At 39.1% G+C, this 17,837-nt stretch overlaps 1 protein-coding gene across 1 annotated transcript in view; it reads right to left on the reverse strand.

Annotated features, from left to right (window-relative positions):
• The window catches only part of LOC124720213 (leucine-rich repeat serine/threonine-protein kinase 1), a 150,417-nt gene extending 134,391 nt beyond the window's left edge, over positions 1-16,026 (reverse strand). The window contains exons 1-4 of the mRNA XM_047245563.1: positions 15,924-16,026; positions 14,561-14,720; positions 11,051-11,195; positions 341-477 (exon numbers count right to left, since the gene is read on the reverse strand). Coding sequence (XP_047101519.1) covers positions 341-477; positions 11,051-11,195; positions 14,561-14,720; positions 15,924-16,026 — 545 coding nt within the window. The remainder of the gene's footprint in view (positions 1-340; positions 478-11,050; positions 11,196-14,560; positions 14,721-15,923) is intronic.
• Between the last annotated feature and the right edge of the window lie 1,811 nt (positions 16,027-17,837).

Raw genomic sequence — 17,837 nt, forward strand, 5'->3', positions numbered from 1 at the left:
TAAAGGATGCTGTTCACTTTTATTTGATGACAGATGACATTTCAACTTTCCACTGGGGGGGGCAGGGGGGGGGGGGATTCGATCTCACACACAGACATGTACCAAATGCTCTTTTCTGTACTGAGTGAGGATTATTGCCAAATGCATACGTAAGTGATACCAAATGAATTAAGAATTAATACTTCACTGTGTCACTGTGCCTACAAAGGCACCCCCGTCACTTTGTTCTCAGCATTATCACATAATTTAACTTAAAATAAAAAGAACATGTCCCCCTGACACACACACACACACACACACACACACACACACACACACACAAAGAAATACAAATAGTCACCTGAATTTTTGCATTATATGTGGGGGATACTGGTATTTAAGTAGAAGTTCCATGACATGTGTATGCCCATTAATGCAGCACGCATGTAGAGGCAGCCATCTTTCCACTGTATATTGTTTGACCAGCTCTGGGAATTTCTGCATCAAAACAATTAGTAACAACACATCAGAAAACAAGTTCATCTTGAAGATAATAAATAAATAACATTGATTGCAGATACTGACAAATAATTTTTTTCTCCTTATAAATACATTCTATCAAAATCACATAACAAAGGAACAAACACCAAAAATTTTATTTGCAATCAGTGAGGCAAAACAAAGTACAATGTATATGTCTGTTGGCATTCATAAGTCATCATGAAATCTACAATTTCTGGACTGTTGAGTTATACCATTCTTCAAACCATCTTCAGCTCAATATTGTGTCCATGTTGTTGGGATAATCTGCATTGACTCATTTGTTCTGGGGACACAGTCAAAAAACAGTGTTGAGTATAGCAAGGCAACCTTTTTTTACTTTCATTTTAACACAGTATAATAGAAACAGATGGTTGCACATTAGGCTCTCAATGGATCCAGAATATACTCTGCTGTTGGTTCATGACTGTAACCTTGCAGTCTATTCTGGGCCTGCTTGAAGTTCTTTATTTCATTCTCCCATAAAAATGTTGACTTTAGCATATTCTTTCAAAGTATTATACTTATTCAGGCTGTTACTTTTGTGGCATATGGTGCCTACCTGAGCAAAAGAACATCGCTTTGCCTTTCTTGGTGATGCCTTCATCAGATTTGTGTCTGAGACATTGTCTATGGATCTGTCCTCATACCCATAAACCATCAACCGTATTTCAAGTGAGCACTCCTGGCTTCCAGACTTAGCTTATGAAATATTTTGAAAGACCTTGAGTTCAGCCCTTAAAAATACCAATTTACATGCTTTTGTCATCCAAATACCTGTCAGTGCTTTCTACAATGAGATGACAAAAGTCATGGGATACCACCTCATATCACGTCATGCCTCCTTTTGCCTTGTGTGATGCAGCAACTCAATGTGGCATGGACGCAACAAGTCATTGCACACCCTCCTGAAGAAACATTCCAGCAACCTGCCTCTATAGCCATCCATAATTGCAAAAGTATTGCTGGTGCAGGTTTTTGTGCACAAACTGACCTCTCAACTACATCCCATAAATGTTGAGTGGGATTTACTTTGGGCAGTCCATGTGGGAAAACCATTTACCTGAATTGCCCAAAATATTCTTCAAACTAACAGCAAACAACTGTGGCCCAGTAACATGACGCATAATCAAGCATAAAAATTCCACCATTGTTCGGAAACATGAAGTTCATAAATGGCTGCAAATGGCTCCAAGTAACAGAGCATAACCATTTCCAGTCAATGATTGGTTCAGTTGGACCGAAAGACCCAGTCTACTCCGTGCAAACACAGCCACCACCAGCTTGCACAGTGCCTAGTACACGACTTGGGTCCATGCCTCCATGGTTCCTGCACCACCTCTTACAAACTGAAACTGGGACTCATCTGACCAGGCCACAATTTTCCAGTTGTCTAAGGTCCAATTGATGTGGTCACAAGCCCATGCAGATGATGCCGTGCTGTTCACAAAGACATTTGCATCAGTCATGTGCTGCCATAGCCAGTTAATCCCAAATTTCATCACACTGTCCTAACGGATATCTTCATCGCATGTCCCACATAGATTTCTGCCGTTATTTCATGCAGTGTTGCTTGTTTGTTAGCACTGACAACTTTATGCAAACACCACTGCTCTCGGTCGTTATGTGAAGGCCATCCGGCCCTGCATTGCCTATGGTGAGATGTGATGCCTGACATTTGGTAATGTCAGCACACTCTTGACAATGTGGATCTCACAATACTGAATTCCTTGACAATTTCCAAAATTGAATGTCCAATGCATCTAGCTCCAACTACCATTCTGCATTCAAAGTCTGTTAATTCCTGTTGTGTGGCTATGATCGTGTTGGAAATCTTTACACCTGTGTACAAATGACAGCTCTGCCACTACTACTGCCATTTCTATATGTGTGTATCACTATTCCATAACTTTTTGTCACCTTGGTGTGCATGTATCCTTTGTCCAGAGATTATCATAGGGTCTTCCTACATCTAATATATGTCACAGTCTGATGCTCTATCTGGATCTACTGAACATTGCATATTACATTACTGGTCATTTTATATGAAATATGATACTCGATACCACTATTTCTCTGAATGGATAAAATGAAAACAAACCCTCACACATAATAGTTGGTCGATAATCAAAAATACTGAATTTTGTTCATTCTTATTCCATTATAATGTACAGAATACTCCTTTTGTTATACAGAATCTGTAACTGTTATAACACACACACACACACACACACACACACACACACACACACACACACACACACACACACTTAACACTAAAAGTGCTTTTGTAAACCACACACTAAAGTACAGGTGGAGATCAACTGTCTGCTCCTCTTTAAACACACACACACACACACACACACACACACACACACAACTTGAGCCTCTCCTGGTGTACAAAATGTTCAAAAAACTTACAAGAATGCAAGCGGGTGACGTCTTTAACAATTGCCGATATTTTAAGGTGCACACCCTGTCATTTTGAAGGCACAAATGCAGCAACAGAGGATTATGAAAGGAAATTTAAAACCTAGTAGGTATGCTAGGCATATGGAGTAAGACAACACATGCTCTGTAAACAATTATTATCGCTGTGAATATAAATTACTAGTGGTAATCAGTATTCACAACCGATAATTTCCTAGAACGTTCCAAAAATTACCAATCATAAATGGTGCGTACTTGCAGGGCACATGAGTAAAACTGGTGACCCACACAGCCAGCCAGTGACCTCAGACTCTGCACCACGGGAGATGACATACACTACAAAGTGCTGATGCCCTTCCTCTCAAAAATGAACTGCTGTTTTGGAGTGGACATTGGCTTCCTAAATCTAAGTCTAGTCGGAGATACTTCTAAAGCTCACGCTAATGGAGCCTTACATTCTGGCTGGATTGTCCTGTCCATATGAGTCGATGCAATGTTCAAATGCAGTTACTTCCTTTGAGGCTTCTTGATCACAAAATACATCTTCACATTCCTTGTATTAGAAAGACTCATTGTAGTTCTTTGCCTCAGGGCTAAGATTTCCTGAAAAAGATATGGATGACATCTCTGCAATTTTTGTCTCCACAGTGGAATCTTATGACCCTTGCCTTCTTAGGCAGTGTCTTACAACTGACATGGAATTTGAAATAGGCCAAAGTAGTGCTTTAATAATTTTTCTGATAGCCTGATCTTCCACACAGGTGAAAAAAAAATTCACATTAGATCTCCTGGGTTGTCGGTTACAGGATGGTGTCTGGTGCTATAATGTTTACAATCCTTATAATGAGCATTCAAGAACCATGGAATGTGTCCTTTGTTGAGTTCTGATGATGAGCTGCTTGACATAATAATTGTCAGGTTGAAACAGAAACAAAGTATCCATTCAACAATGGATTTCAGTGTGTCGACTGTGGCTCAGGAAAAATGGAGTGAAAACAGTAATCTCTTGCTTCGCTGTGTATAAGAATATTACAACAGGCAGTATCATATCCCAGTCTCTCTGACCAATGTCACTGTGCACCGAGAGTATATTTCTCAATGCCTTATTAAAAAGCTCTGTGAGACAATTATCTACAGATGGTACCCAGTTGTCATCTCGTGGATGTGATGCATAGTGCGACTACTGCTTTTGTTTGTATAGGTTCACATCTGCTGTGAATTTCTTTAGCCAATTTCACCCTCTTCAGCATTTCAAGCTACATCCCACTAAAACTTGTTATGCATAATGTATTCCACCCATCAGCATATCCGCATGGGGGTATCAATGTGTGATGGTGTCACTAATAAGAGTATTGCATAATTATTCCAACCAACCAACCAATCACCTATTGTCAGTTAAACAGAGATGACTTATCAGATACTCTGCAATTGGTATGCTGTCACTCTTAATACACAAAAATGTTTTTGTACTTTTCTTAACATTTCTTTCAACACCTGTAGTTTACTAGGACATTTAAAACATTACCCTTCTGGGTCAATTGTCTTACCATCTACCAGAAGTAGGTTTCAGATCATTCGTTCAAAATAGCCTCACAGAATCCCTGTCTTTGGCACCAGTTTTAATTGGATGACTTTCATTTCCCAACCAGCAAATGTAAGTCTCCCCATATTATGACAGCTTGTTCTGGAAACTTATTCATGTTATTCTCCATGATTTCTCTGAAGTGCTCTGCCTGTGTGGCTCCCGAAGCAAACATTTACTAATCATGTGTACCCCACCTTCAATGCTTACTTTTATCATGATTATTTCACATTTGGACTCCGTTATAACATCAATAGACTGTTTCGAGTTCTTTATGGCAAATAATATGCTGCTAACATTAGCGGATAGCCTAGCCTTCTGATATACGAGGGTTGTCCCCAAAGTAAGTTCCGTTTCTATTTCTATCCATGGCAGTGCTGCAATCGCACTTCAGAGCATGCGCGGCAGTTACTCTCATTCAAGAAGACATGTACACCATTTTCAGCTCGCTACTGCCGACGTGTGCTTTGTAGTGCTTCCTTATAATGTCAGCCGGAATTGAAAAACCGCCATGTGTGAAATCAGATCTGTGATTTGTTTTGTAAATGCAAAGAAAGTTAAACCAAAGGAAATTCATTGGCAAATCTGCGAGGTTTACGGACAAAATGCTACGAGTGTTTCAATGGTTAGAAGATGGGTCAGACTGTTCAATGAAGGATGTGATCAAGTGCACAATGAAGAACGTGGACACCTGTCTGTGGTTACTGATGAACTGGTTCACACAACTGAAGAGAAGTTTAAGCACAACTGTAGGTTTACACTTAGTGCCCTTGCTATGGAAGTTCCACAAATCTCATGATCACTAATTCATGAAATTGTTACTGAAAAACTGAAATTTCGAAAAGTTTGTTCACATTGGGTACCCAAAATTCTTACTGAACAACACAAAGAACAACTGACGGGTAGTGCACTTCAGTTTTTGACATGCTACAATCAAGAAGGTGATGGCTTTCTTTCTTGGATAGTCATGGGGGATGAAACTTGGGTATTGTACGACACCCCTGAAACAAAATGGCAACCAATGGACTGGAGGCACACTCCATCCCCAACGAAGGTTAAGCCTAAGCAAATCTTGACACCTCAAAAAGTCATGTGCACCATTTTTTGCAACAGAAAAGGCATTTTGCTGATTTATTTCTTACCACAAGGCCAAACAATCAATGCATATGGTTACTGCGAGACCATTAAGAAATTGCAGTGCGCATACAGAACAAGCGCCGAGGATTACTGTCAAAAGGTGTTGTTCTTTTCCACAATAATGCCCAATCTCACACGGCGAATGTGACCAAACAACTCTTACAGGGATTTCACTGGGACGCATTTGATTATCCTCCATACAGCCCGGATCTCACTCCTAGCGACTTTCATCTCTTCTTACACCTAAAATTTGTCCTTGGTGGTCAACACTTCAACGATGATGACGAGCTGAAGGAACATGTTACCACATGGTTGAATACACAGGCAGCAACCTTCTATGAAGAAGGCACAGAAAAACTTGTGCCACGCTACGACAAGTGCCTAAAACATTTTAGAAGCTATGTAGAAAAGTTGTTTAACAGTTGTATTTTTGTACAATAAATATTTTTGTCTGTACCTGTACACATTTGTTTTATATAACCAAACAGAACTTACTTTGTGGACGTACCTCATATATTTCAATCTACATTTAGAGTTTTGTTGTAATTGATGTCTGGTTTCAGCCAGTTTTCTGTTCCTAACACCATGCGAGCATTATTACTTTAATAAGTGATACTAATCCTGGGATGTTACAATGGACACTCCTACTATTCACTAATGTCATATTCTCTCTTTCTGATATGGAAGGATAAAAGTTGTGCTCTGAGAGTAATGTGACTGATTTCTCTTTGCTTTTTGCAGACTGATCATCACAAACTTTCAGAGGGAGTTCCTCTAACCTAAAAAGAAGCCATGTCCTTACCTCATGTAATCACAATAGTCTTTGAGTCTCAGAACACAATCATCTTCAGTTGGTACTGATAAGCATCCAATATTCACCAAAAACAATGCTCCAGAATCAACTAGTGCCTGGAAAGGTTAGTCATCCGTCGATCATGAAAGATTTTCATCTGTGTCAGAATCACCTTCATAAATGGTCACCTCATTTAGTTTTAATGATTTTCAGGGGCTGGGGATGCAACTGAACTCTCTGTATGGTGACAGGAAGGAAGGAAGATTGAGTTTACCATCCCATTGACATCAAGGTCATTAGAGACAGAGCAAAAGCTTCAATTGTGTCAAGGATAGGGAAGGAAATCAGCGTGCCCTTTCAAAGGAGCCATTTGCTTCATGATTTACAGAAGTCACGGAAAACCTAAATCTTGATGATCAGACGTGGGTCGTCCTCCCGAATGCAAGTCCAATTTGCTAACCACTGTGCCATCTCACGCGCAATATATGGTGAGAGGAAACACCTGTGGTGCATTGGAGAGTGACATTGATCAGTATATGGTGATAGGATTTGAAATGCATGTCAGCTGCAGTCATCAGCAGCTCCCTGGCATCCACAGTGTTGCCCTGTTTGATACCTCGGGGCATAAATTTCATCAAATACTCCCATGCTTTCTTTACGGTAGTGTTCAACAAACCCATTTTCTCTGCATGATCGAACTCGCAAGAGCCAGGTGTATCTGTGTCACTGAGAACCTTGGATGTTAATTGATGGCTATGGCATAAACCCCATGTTTCTGACACCATTTCTCATTTTATTACTTGCTACATTAGCAATGCACGGTCCTGATGGTCTTCCATGACTGATACCTGTACGGCATTTGGGAATCTGTTGAATGTCTTTCACCAGATTCTTTTCTGGTGCATTACCTTGGTGTGCTTGCACCACTTGATACACATCCTATGCAACACAATCTCTTAAGAATAGGACTTGTTTTACTTTTATCATATTCAGGTTTGCTATTTTACACAAAGCCAAAAAACACAGTGTGCAGGAATATGTTGTCTCCGCCTGGCACTACACTCTGTACTCCAGTTGTCCTTTAGCTATGTGGACCTACTGCTAGTTGTCACCAACTATTCTATTAATTTTCACCTGAAATTTGCTCCACTTACTGAGCTTTTCCACTTTGTTCTCCAACCACTGCCGGGTTGTACAGTCTCAATAAACGTAAACACTGACAAGACATGTCTTGTCATCCCATTCTGTTGTATTTACTGAAACGATCAATCCTTTCAGCCATTTAGTTCGATCTTGGCCAGCACCTCATGAAAAAAAATGCTAAAAATCTGATGTGCATTTGACTCGCCAACACTTTTGTATCCAGTGGTACCTTGACAATTTGGACCATAGGAGGAAAGTGCTGTTTTTATTTGGATTCCTGCCCATGAAGGTGACAGCTTTTGCATGGTTGTATTGGGGCCAAGGCAATGTCAGTGTCTGAGATACCTGACATCTCCACCAAACTAGAATCCAGACTCAAGTAACAGTTACAATAACCGAATATTCAATCAGACCCATATCTGCGATATTTCCAAAATGGGGCAAAAACTTTATAATGATGCCTTTCCCCCTCTCCTCTTACTTGAGCATAAGACAGGATGTCAGAAACTTAAAAAAGATCAGTTTTTCAAAAATACATTTATTTTGTAGCATACATCTTACTGAAGAGCTTGTTATATAAAAAGCGCTGGCAGGTCGATAGACACACAAACAAACACAAACATACACACAAAATTCAAGCTTTCGCAACAAACTGTTGCCTCATCAGGAAAGAGGGAAGGAGAGGGGAAGACGAAAGGAAATGGGTTTTAAGGGAGAGGGTAAGGAGTCATTCCAATCCCGGGAGCGGAAAGACTTACCTTAGGGGGAAAAAAGGACAGGTATACACTAGCACACACGCACATATCCATCCACACATACAGACACAAGCAGACATATTGGTCTTTAAATATGTCTGCTTGTGTCTGTATGTGTGGATGGATATGTGCGTGTGTGCTAGTGTATACCTGTCCTTTTTTCCCCCTAAGGTAAGTCTTTCCGCTCCCGGGATTGGAATGACTCCTTACCCTCTCCCTTAAAACCCATTTCCTTTCGTCTTCCCCTCTCCTTCCCTCTTTCCTGATGAGGCAACAGTTTGTTGCGAAAGCTTGAATTTTGTGTGTATGTTTGTGTTTGTTTGTGTGTCTATCGACCTGCCAGCGCTTTTGTTCGGTAAGTCACCTCATCTTTGTTTTTATATATAATTTTTCCCACGTGGAATGTTTCCTTCCATTATATTGTTATATAAAAACATATATCTACGACGAAATGTAAAATGTTATTTGGTCTTAAATGTGCAAAGCAGAGTGCCATGCCTCTTCACACAGCATTCTTCTATCGCACGTCACTGTATTTCGCTCTGTGGAATTCAAACATGTATATTTCATAATGGAAGACATCAAACATATATTCAGGTCAGTGGAAATTAAAGCATCCTGTCATGCCTCTCCTACTCTCAATCAGCCAGTTTGACATCCTATCCCCCTTAAAAAAGAACTCACAATTAAATCTAACTGGGATTATTTGTGAATGGGAGAATAATAACTCTTCAAGATTGGACACTTTATTGCCTATTAGCTAATAACTTTCTCTTTTGCGTGACATAAAATTAAATACATGAAACATAAAACCACTAAAGACAAGTGACAAGCAAGACAGTACACATTTCTTGAATCCTTACGCCCCGGAATTTTTTCCCCTGTAATCTTGCTAGAGCTTTCCACCATGTGCTTTCCTTTCTGCGAAAGGATCTATTACCTCATCAAAGTATGTGAAAGATTTTACTACGTGAAAAATACAAATGTCGTTGACTAATACTAAAAAGCTGTTAACACGAGTAGTACCCCAAGAGTGGTGCGATTTCTCAATTTGATTACGTCTACTTTGTCACTGTCTCCTAGATAAAATGAAATAGGCTCCTCTAATATTGCAGCAATTGCAACATATGAAAAATAAGTGTGACTGTTTTGACACAAACGGTCACTTTTATCTACCTCATTTACATAAATAACATGACAGAATATAATTCACAAATTAGCAATATCAAATGCTTGTTAGGCCTATTAGAAGCAAAAAGTTTTTTCTTAGGATATGGTTTCACATTTCATTCATATGCCCCAGTTTCTCAAGCATGAGATCAAAACTATAGTAGTACAAAAATTTTATATAAATTTGGAATTGTCATATTCTTCCACATAATTTGTGTGATGTCCCAGTTTCTTCTCCCTCCTCATTCTAACAAACTAACGTGTCATAACTCATTCTATTTCTTCCTCCCACTGTCAAAACTTATTCTCCAGTTAAGTTCACTAAACCTGTCAGAATCACCAGTTCAGTTATCCCGCATTTATTTTCCACTTAGTGTTATTAACAACACATTTTCTGCTCTTTTCCAAGAACAGAACTTAAGCGGCTGCTAATTGGAGACCGTTCAACTGGCCCTTAGTAGTGTACCGATCTGGCAAAAATTTTCTGTCAAATTTCATTCTCCTGGGTACACCAAGATGATAATATGTAATCTTTCTTACCTGTTATTCCTGTTAGTTGTTTATTTCCTCTCCGGTATTCTATGGATTTTGCTAATAATTAAAACACGCTTATAATTCGCACACCCAATCAACCACATGAACAAACAGCAACTGGTATTAACCCATTCAGGTTTATTCAGCTCAGGTCTTATAGCCCTGTCCTCTTTTGTCTGCGTGAAAGATTTTATTTCTTGACACAATGGGGATTCCCATGGCACAGACAGCGTGTACACTATACACACATTCAAATATCAACTTATGATTTGTTCAGAAATCAACTTAGAATGTGTTCAAAAACCAACACGGATGTGTTTCAAAATCATATGAATAATTGGTGGATCAGCATGAGCTGGATGCTAGGCACTTTGTGAAACAAGATTTTTTCCTAGATTGCTGTCCAGGCAGGTATTCTGGTTTGCCCCCCCCCTCCCCCCCCCACCCTGTCCCCTCAACAGCAACTAACCCTTCACACTCAAGTACTTTTATTAACTGCACTCAGACATACACACAGAGCTCACATGCCTGTTCCCATTTAAACAAACATAAAATGTTCTGAAACTTCCTGGCAGATTAAAACTGTGTGCCAGACCGAGACTCGAACTCGGGACCTTTGCTCAGTTGGTAGAGCACTTGCCCGCGAAAGGCAAAGGTCCCGAGTTTGAGTCTCGGTCCAGCACACAGTTTTAATCTACCAGGAATTTCATATCAGCGCACACTCCGCTGCAGAGTGAAAATCTCATTCTGATAAAATGTTCTAGTAATTTCCAGCATTTCACAAATAAGTAAAACCTAAGACTCTCCTAAAAATTACAAATCTTAAATGATGATAACTGCAGAAAGTCAAAATCTAACAACTGATCCCACATACTGCAAGCCAGCAATTACAAACACAATACCACAGTGGATGATGTAAAGGAAGTGCACATATGTAATACATTATATAATACACACAGCCAGAAATTTATATCTTGTGTTGCTTACCTTCAGTAGCATTTCAACAATGTCCTTTTTCCCACTATAGCATGCAATATACAATGGTGAGTATTTTGTTACAGGATGCATTCTTCCATCAGCATCATATTCAAGTAGTACCTTTGCAATTTCTTTCCGCCCAGATTCACACGCCCTATAAATTGTAAATGATATTCATAAATGTAAATGATACTCATAAACTACTCTGTCTCAAAAGCAGATCACAAAATATGTTCTCAAGAAAAATTTCAATACTCTTTGCTTTTCAGTGTAATTCCAACGTTAACTACCGGTACTGCAGCAAGACACAAACAGAGACTATGTATGCTGTACGTTGTATGAAGTCATATATACTAGTATATATATATATATATATACACACAGCAGAATGTTGAGTTTTAATTGTTATTAACATATATTAAACTTTACAAATAATGTAAGTCAAGAACCCAATGGCACGTGCCTGTAACACAGTTACTACAGAAAGTAAGTAAACACGAAATACGAAAAGCAGATTTTTAGTTCAGCGTGAATTCTGCCTTTTCAAACTGTACTCGATGATTCAAATGTCAATGTCAGATGATTACAGCCACTTACATAAACTGTAAAAACTATGTTTGTCTACATTCAAATAAAAATTAACTTTTTAATAATAATATGTGAAAATGTCCCAATACTACTACTGATACTCGTAGTAGTAGTAGTAGTAGTAGTAGTAGTAGTAGTAGTAGTAGTAATAATAATAATAATAATAAAAATAATAATAATAAGCAACAGCATATCGAATTCAGTAATAAATGCGAAACTCTAAAATAAAAATTACCATAAAGAGTGCAAGCAAAATATATACACTAATAAACTCTCACAGGGCTGTCTAATAAGACAACAGAAGAGACAAGGACATTGGGTGGAACCTGGGAGACTCTTCATAAGACAGCAATCAAAATTCCACAAAATTACATCAACACTGGATTTTGTATATAAATAACATTTCAGCTAACAGTCATGATTTTCTTTCATTTATGTTTAGCATGACATATTTCAGGAAATGATTCCCAATTTCAAGTGTGTCTTTCTCTGTGTACAATGCCATTTATTTGTGAAGTTACTTCATGAATAAATGGCATAGTACACAGAGAAATACACACTTGGAAATATATACAACCTGACCTATGACATCAAAACATTCCAGAAACAGACTGAACTCTTTAAAGAAATTGCAGAAAAACTGGGGTTGTAAATTTCATTTTAACATGCAGAATATACTATTTGCAATAAACAATGACCATACAGGTAAACAAAGTGAGTCCTATAATATCAGTAGTGCAGTTAAATTACACTCCTGGAAATTGAAATAAGAACACCGTGAATTCATTGGCCCAGGAAGGGGAAACTTTATTGACACATTCCTGGGGTCAGATACATCACATGATCACACTGACAGAACCACAGGCACATAGACACAGGCAACAGAGCATGCACAATGTTGGCACTAGTACAGTGTATATCCACCTTTCGCAGCAATGCAGGCTGCTATTCTCCCATAGAGACGATCGTGGAGATGCTGGATGTAGTCCTGTGGAACGGCTTGCCACGCCATTTCCACCTGGCGCCTCAGTTGGACCAGCGTTCGTGCTGGACGTGCAGACCGCGTGAGATGACGCTTCATCCAGTCCCAAACATGCTCAATGGGGGACAGATCCGGAGATCTTGCTGGCCAGGGTAGTTGACTTACACCTTCTAGAGCACGTTGGGTGGCACGGGATACATGCGGACGTGCATTGTCCTGTTGGAACAGCAAGTTCCCTTGCCGGTCTAGGAATGGTAGAACGATGGGTTCGATGACGGTTTGGATGTACCGTGCACTATTCAGTGTCCCCTCGACGATCACCAGTGGTGTACGGCCAGTGTAGGAGATCGCTCCCCACACCATGATGCCGGGTGTTGGCCCTGTGTGCCTCGGTCGTATGCAGTCCTGATTGTGGCACTCACCTGCACGGCGCCAAACACACATACGACCATCATTGGCACCAAGGCAGAAGCGACTCTCATCGCTGAAGACGACACGTCTCCATTCGTCCCTCCATTCACGCCTGTCGCGACACCACTGGAGGCGGGCTGCACGATGTTGGGGCGTGAGCGGAAGACGGCTTAACGGTGTGCGGGACCGTAGCCCAGCTTCATGGAGACGGTTGCGAATGGTCCTCGCCGATACCCCAGGAGCAACAGTGTCCCTAATTTGCTGGGAAGTGGCGGTGCGGTCCCCTACGGCACTGCGTAGGATCCTACGGTCTTGACGTGCATCCGTGCGTCGCTGCGGTCCGGTCCCAGGTCGACGGGCACGTGCACCTTCCGCCGACCACTGGCGACAACATCGATGTACTGTGGAGACCTCACGCCCCACGTGTTGAGCAATTCGGCGGTACGTCCACCCGGCCTCCCGCATGCCCACTATACGCCCTCGCTCAAAGTCCGTCAACTGCACATACGGTTCACGTCCACGCTGTCGCGGCATGCTACCAATGTTAAAGACTGCGATGGAGCTCCATATGCCACGGCAAACTGTCTGACACTGACGGCGGCGGTGCACAAATGCTGCGCAGCTAGCGCCATTCGACGGCCAACACCGCGGTTCCTGGTGTGTCCGCTGTGCCGTGCGTGTGATCATTGCTTGTACAGCCCTCTCGCAGTGTCCGGAGCAAGTATGGTGGGTCTGACACACCGGTGTCAATGTGTTCTTTTTTCCATTTCCAGGAGTGTATTTAGAAACAAGGAAATGAAATGAAAGCTAATTATGTTACATGGTGGAAAATTGGAAAGAGCATACCATCGGATCAAAAAGTCTACAAGAACTAGAGCATCTTAAAATATATTAAACTGAAACATTATAGTTCTATTATAAAATCATAATGACTCTAGATTCCAGAAACATTAATTTTGAACAGGAAAGCAGAAATCTGAAATGTTGAAAAAAAGAGGATGAAAAGTTATAATAAAAATACTCAGACAAAAAATGCTTAGGCAATCTGGTTAAACTGACAAGCAACCAGCTACACAGTACACAGGCATTTACAATGACAACAGAAGACAAACACAATTTTTTTTTACAGCCATATCAAGAGAATGCAACCACGTAGATTTAAAAAACAAAGAGTTGAATTCATTACACAAGCAGTAAAGCAAAAATGGAAACTATGAAGCAAATTGAGGAAGTATAAAAGAGATCTAAAGTTGGCAGGTATCAGACAAGAAGGTATCCGGAGCAACAAATTTTTTTAAATGTAAATGAGATGTTGTTAACAAGGAAAATCTGAAGAAGAGAAGAAACAATCTCAAGGCAAAAGAATTAAGGAAATATGTACACAAAGGAAGATCCTACAACATTCCTAAGTACTCAGTATACTCCTAAATAGGTTAATTTGCATCGATAGTAATAATAATAACAACAATAACAATAATAATAATAATAATAATAATAATAGCAATAATAAACACTTGTTAGCAGTGTAGAGAACTTACATGAATAGTAGAGTGTTGGATCCATTAGGTGCCATGTTAACTATAAGCTCTGCATCAGATCCCAGTTGTTGTAGTATAGATTTCACAAGAGCTACATCACCATTCAGACATGCTTCACGTAATGTTTGATGAGAATTTTGTCTCTCTGACTCTTTAACATCTGCAACAAGAATAGCACAATAATTTTATAAAATATAATATCAAGAGCTATCTTTTATTACTGCTCATGACATCATTTATCAAAAGTAATACATTAATCAATAGCTGTTTTGAAAAGTAGAAGCAACATTCAACTGTTGCTGCTCTTCTGTCAATTACAGGTGTACAGCGTGACTTAGTAACTGTTTCCAACATGAAATATTATAAAGATGCAAGATCACAACATCAATATAGAATAAATGAACAAATTATTAGAGACCTGAAGCATAAGATTAAAAAGTCTCACATGAATATTCATCATTCAGTTGGTTAGCATAACAGAATTCATATTGGACAGTCCAAATTACGATGCACATTGTGTTTTTGTAAATTGTTAGATAATATTTTATTAGTATGTTAATTGTAGGTTTGGTGACTCCATCAGTACATATCTGACTATAAATCCAAAGTTTCAAAGTGTGATGACTGATCAGTATTACGTAGTTTTCTCCCAGCACTTCCTATGACTTTCATTCTACAAATGCCTAGCGTTTTTGAAAATTCTAAGTAGACCACATTCCTGGAACAGAAGCCTCTATATATCCATAACTATAACATGATGAAAATAACTTGCAATTTATAACACTTAGCTTGCAGGAGGGGTGGTTACACTGTTACTCAGGTAATGTTGAGTTAAAAATCGTGCAATAAATTCAAATTTCAATTATATTTACTAGGAAGTAACTAATAAAATAACAGCTTGTGCTCATATGAAAGTTCAGAATCTTGCAATCAATTCAAATTTCAATTATAAATATAAGAATGTGCATGTGTGCAAGGTGCATTACAATGACACAAGTCAACCACTGAATACCTTTCTAAATATCTGTCCAATTTTCAATTAACAAAATATTTAAAATACTAAACACTAATGTGATCAACAAGCTAATAAACCAAACAAACATTTGTTAGTGTAACATTTGAGGGAATCAATCACAGTAATTTACTTCTATTGGTAAAACACATCATCATTTAAGGCCATCTTTAAATATATGTCAATATGAGAAACAGTCTTTTTTTCCAATTAATCACACCACTTATTAGTATTCCACATACATCTTTCAAAAACACTCCAAACCCAACTAAATATAGACTAGCAGCTAGAGGCCTAAGCAACTGCTTTTGCCAATGTAAATAAAAAACATGGATCTAACATTCAACTTGCCTATACTGATATCATCTACAAAGTAGCTGCAGGCATCATATGCTGGATCAGCCGAGGTATCAGTTCCAGAGCCTGAGCTCCACATCCTGTGTAGCTGCTGCATTGTTCCTTATAACTCAGCTTCCATATTTATCTTAAGTTCCTGCACTATCCACTTTCTTTGTCATATTGACAACTCCATGTTATGTATTCGTTGTTCTTTCCAAGACCAAAAGAACCTAGAGTATAATTTTTTAAAACAATAGTTACAATAGCAGTGGGAAAAATTATATAAATATGTTTTAAAAGATATTAAAATGGAGCCCAGCAAAAAAATTGGGATTTCCATAAAAAGGTATGTGATAACTGATTTCCATTAGCAAAGTTAGCAACAACAGCAAGAGAGAGAATTAGAGATGGAACACAATGTGGAATGATGCTACAGCATTTTCCTTTCAATCATTTCTTTCTGAACTCTACTGACACAAATTACAGCAATCAGAGCAAAAGCTGAACAACAGTTTTGAAAAGGACTATGCAAAGTAAATCACAATTTAAGGTGATGTGTTAATAGTAATTTTGGGAGAAAACCCTCAGGAGAAAATTTTCAAGACAGTTTCCACAGACTAAAACAGATGTCAGAATTTGAAACAAATATTGGTCTGTAACACATCACACATCTGCAACAAATAAAATCATATTCACTCTCTGTGTAGACAAAATACTCCAAAGCCAAGATTTCCAATGAAATTATTTTGAAGTATTCAATTTATACTTGAGCACTTCCATAGTTCAGAGGTTCATGGTCTGACTGCCACAAAGTTTTCTCTGGAATGAGGTCCACTCAGTTTCATGAGAATAAGTGGTGAGCCACTCAAAAAAGGAAGTGACTCCCAGAAATTTTTACAACGGCCATGTGCAAACCCCATGCCTCTTCATCAGCTGCATTCAATGGCATCATAGGAAGGAGAACAAAGCAGCAGTTGAGCACCATTTCTCAATAAATCTGGCCTGGTCCTGCAGTTGGATCTTTTAGTTTCAGCTTCACCTGCACACCACATGAGGTATGGTATCGTACTCCTTTCGCATACAATACAAAGGTTATCTAGTAATATAACAAAAAGTTGGAGACTTGTGGTGTAGTTTAAATATGAAGGGCAGCAAATGTAGGCTATCAATATTTTTCTTGAGTTCCACTGGGAATTTAATGTACACTGTTGTGCAGCTGCATGACCCATGCAGATTGGGTGCATGATACAAAAAATTAAAACCTGTTATGTCTTTTGCAGGCAATGCTTGTACTGACCAAACTATTCAAGCATATCTCTTGACTGAGATGAAAGTACAAGGTTCTCAATACTTCTGTCTTACTTTCCATACTCCTCTTGGGCTTCCCTGCATATCTCGATAGACTAAAAAGCACAAGACAAAGGAGATGAGTGTGTGCAACAAACAACTGTTAATTTTAGTAGTTACTAGCAATAAGCAACCTGTCTCTTTAACTTCATAGTACCTCATAACAACTACCAATTCCATTGTACATACAGTCATCAACATGTCACCAAGACGACAAAATTTCGTACCCTGAATGGCACACCATTATAAACTGAAATGTAGGGTTTCTAAATATTTATTTCTGCATGTAAGTCCTATCTATAAGTACAGACATTTCTAGCACCCACAGATGTACAGGGGAGGAATAATGTGTAATAGGCAAGAAAGAATGTACACAGGAAAGGGCAGGTGCTGCAATCCCCAACCCTCCAGAACATAAACATTTTCGCAAACCGTATGCTCATCCTGCTCCATCAAACAGTCAGACGTATTAATTCAATACCTATCTGAACAAATTCATGGCATGTAATGAACACTTACTGATAGCATGTGTACCTATAGCCATTTGTCACTAAATCTCAAAATTATTTCTTCATTCAA

This window comes from Schistocerca piceifrons, chromosome 1 (genome assembly GCF_021461385.2).
Source record: "Schistocerca piceifrons isolate TAMUIC-IGC-003096 chromosome 1, iqSchPice1.1, whole genome shotgun sequence".
NCBI lineage: Eukaryota > Metazoa > Arthropoda > Insecta > Orthoptera > Acrididae > Schistocerca > Schistocerca piceifrons.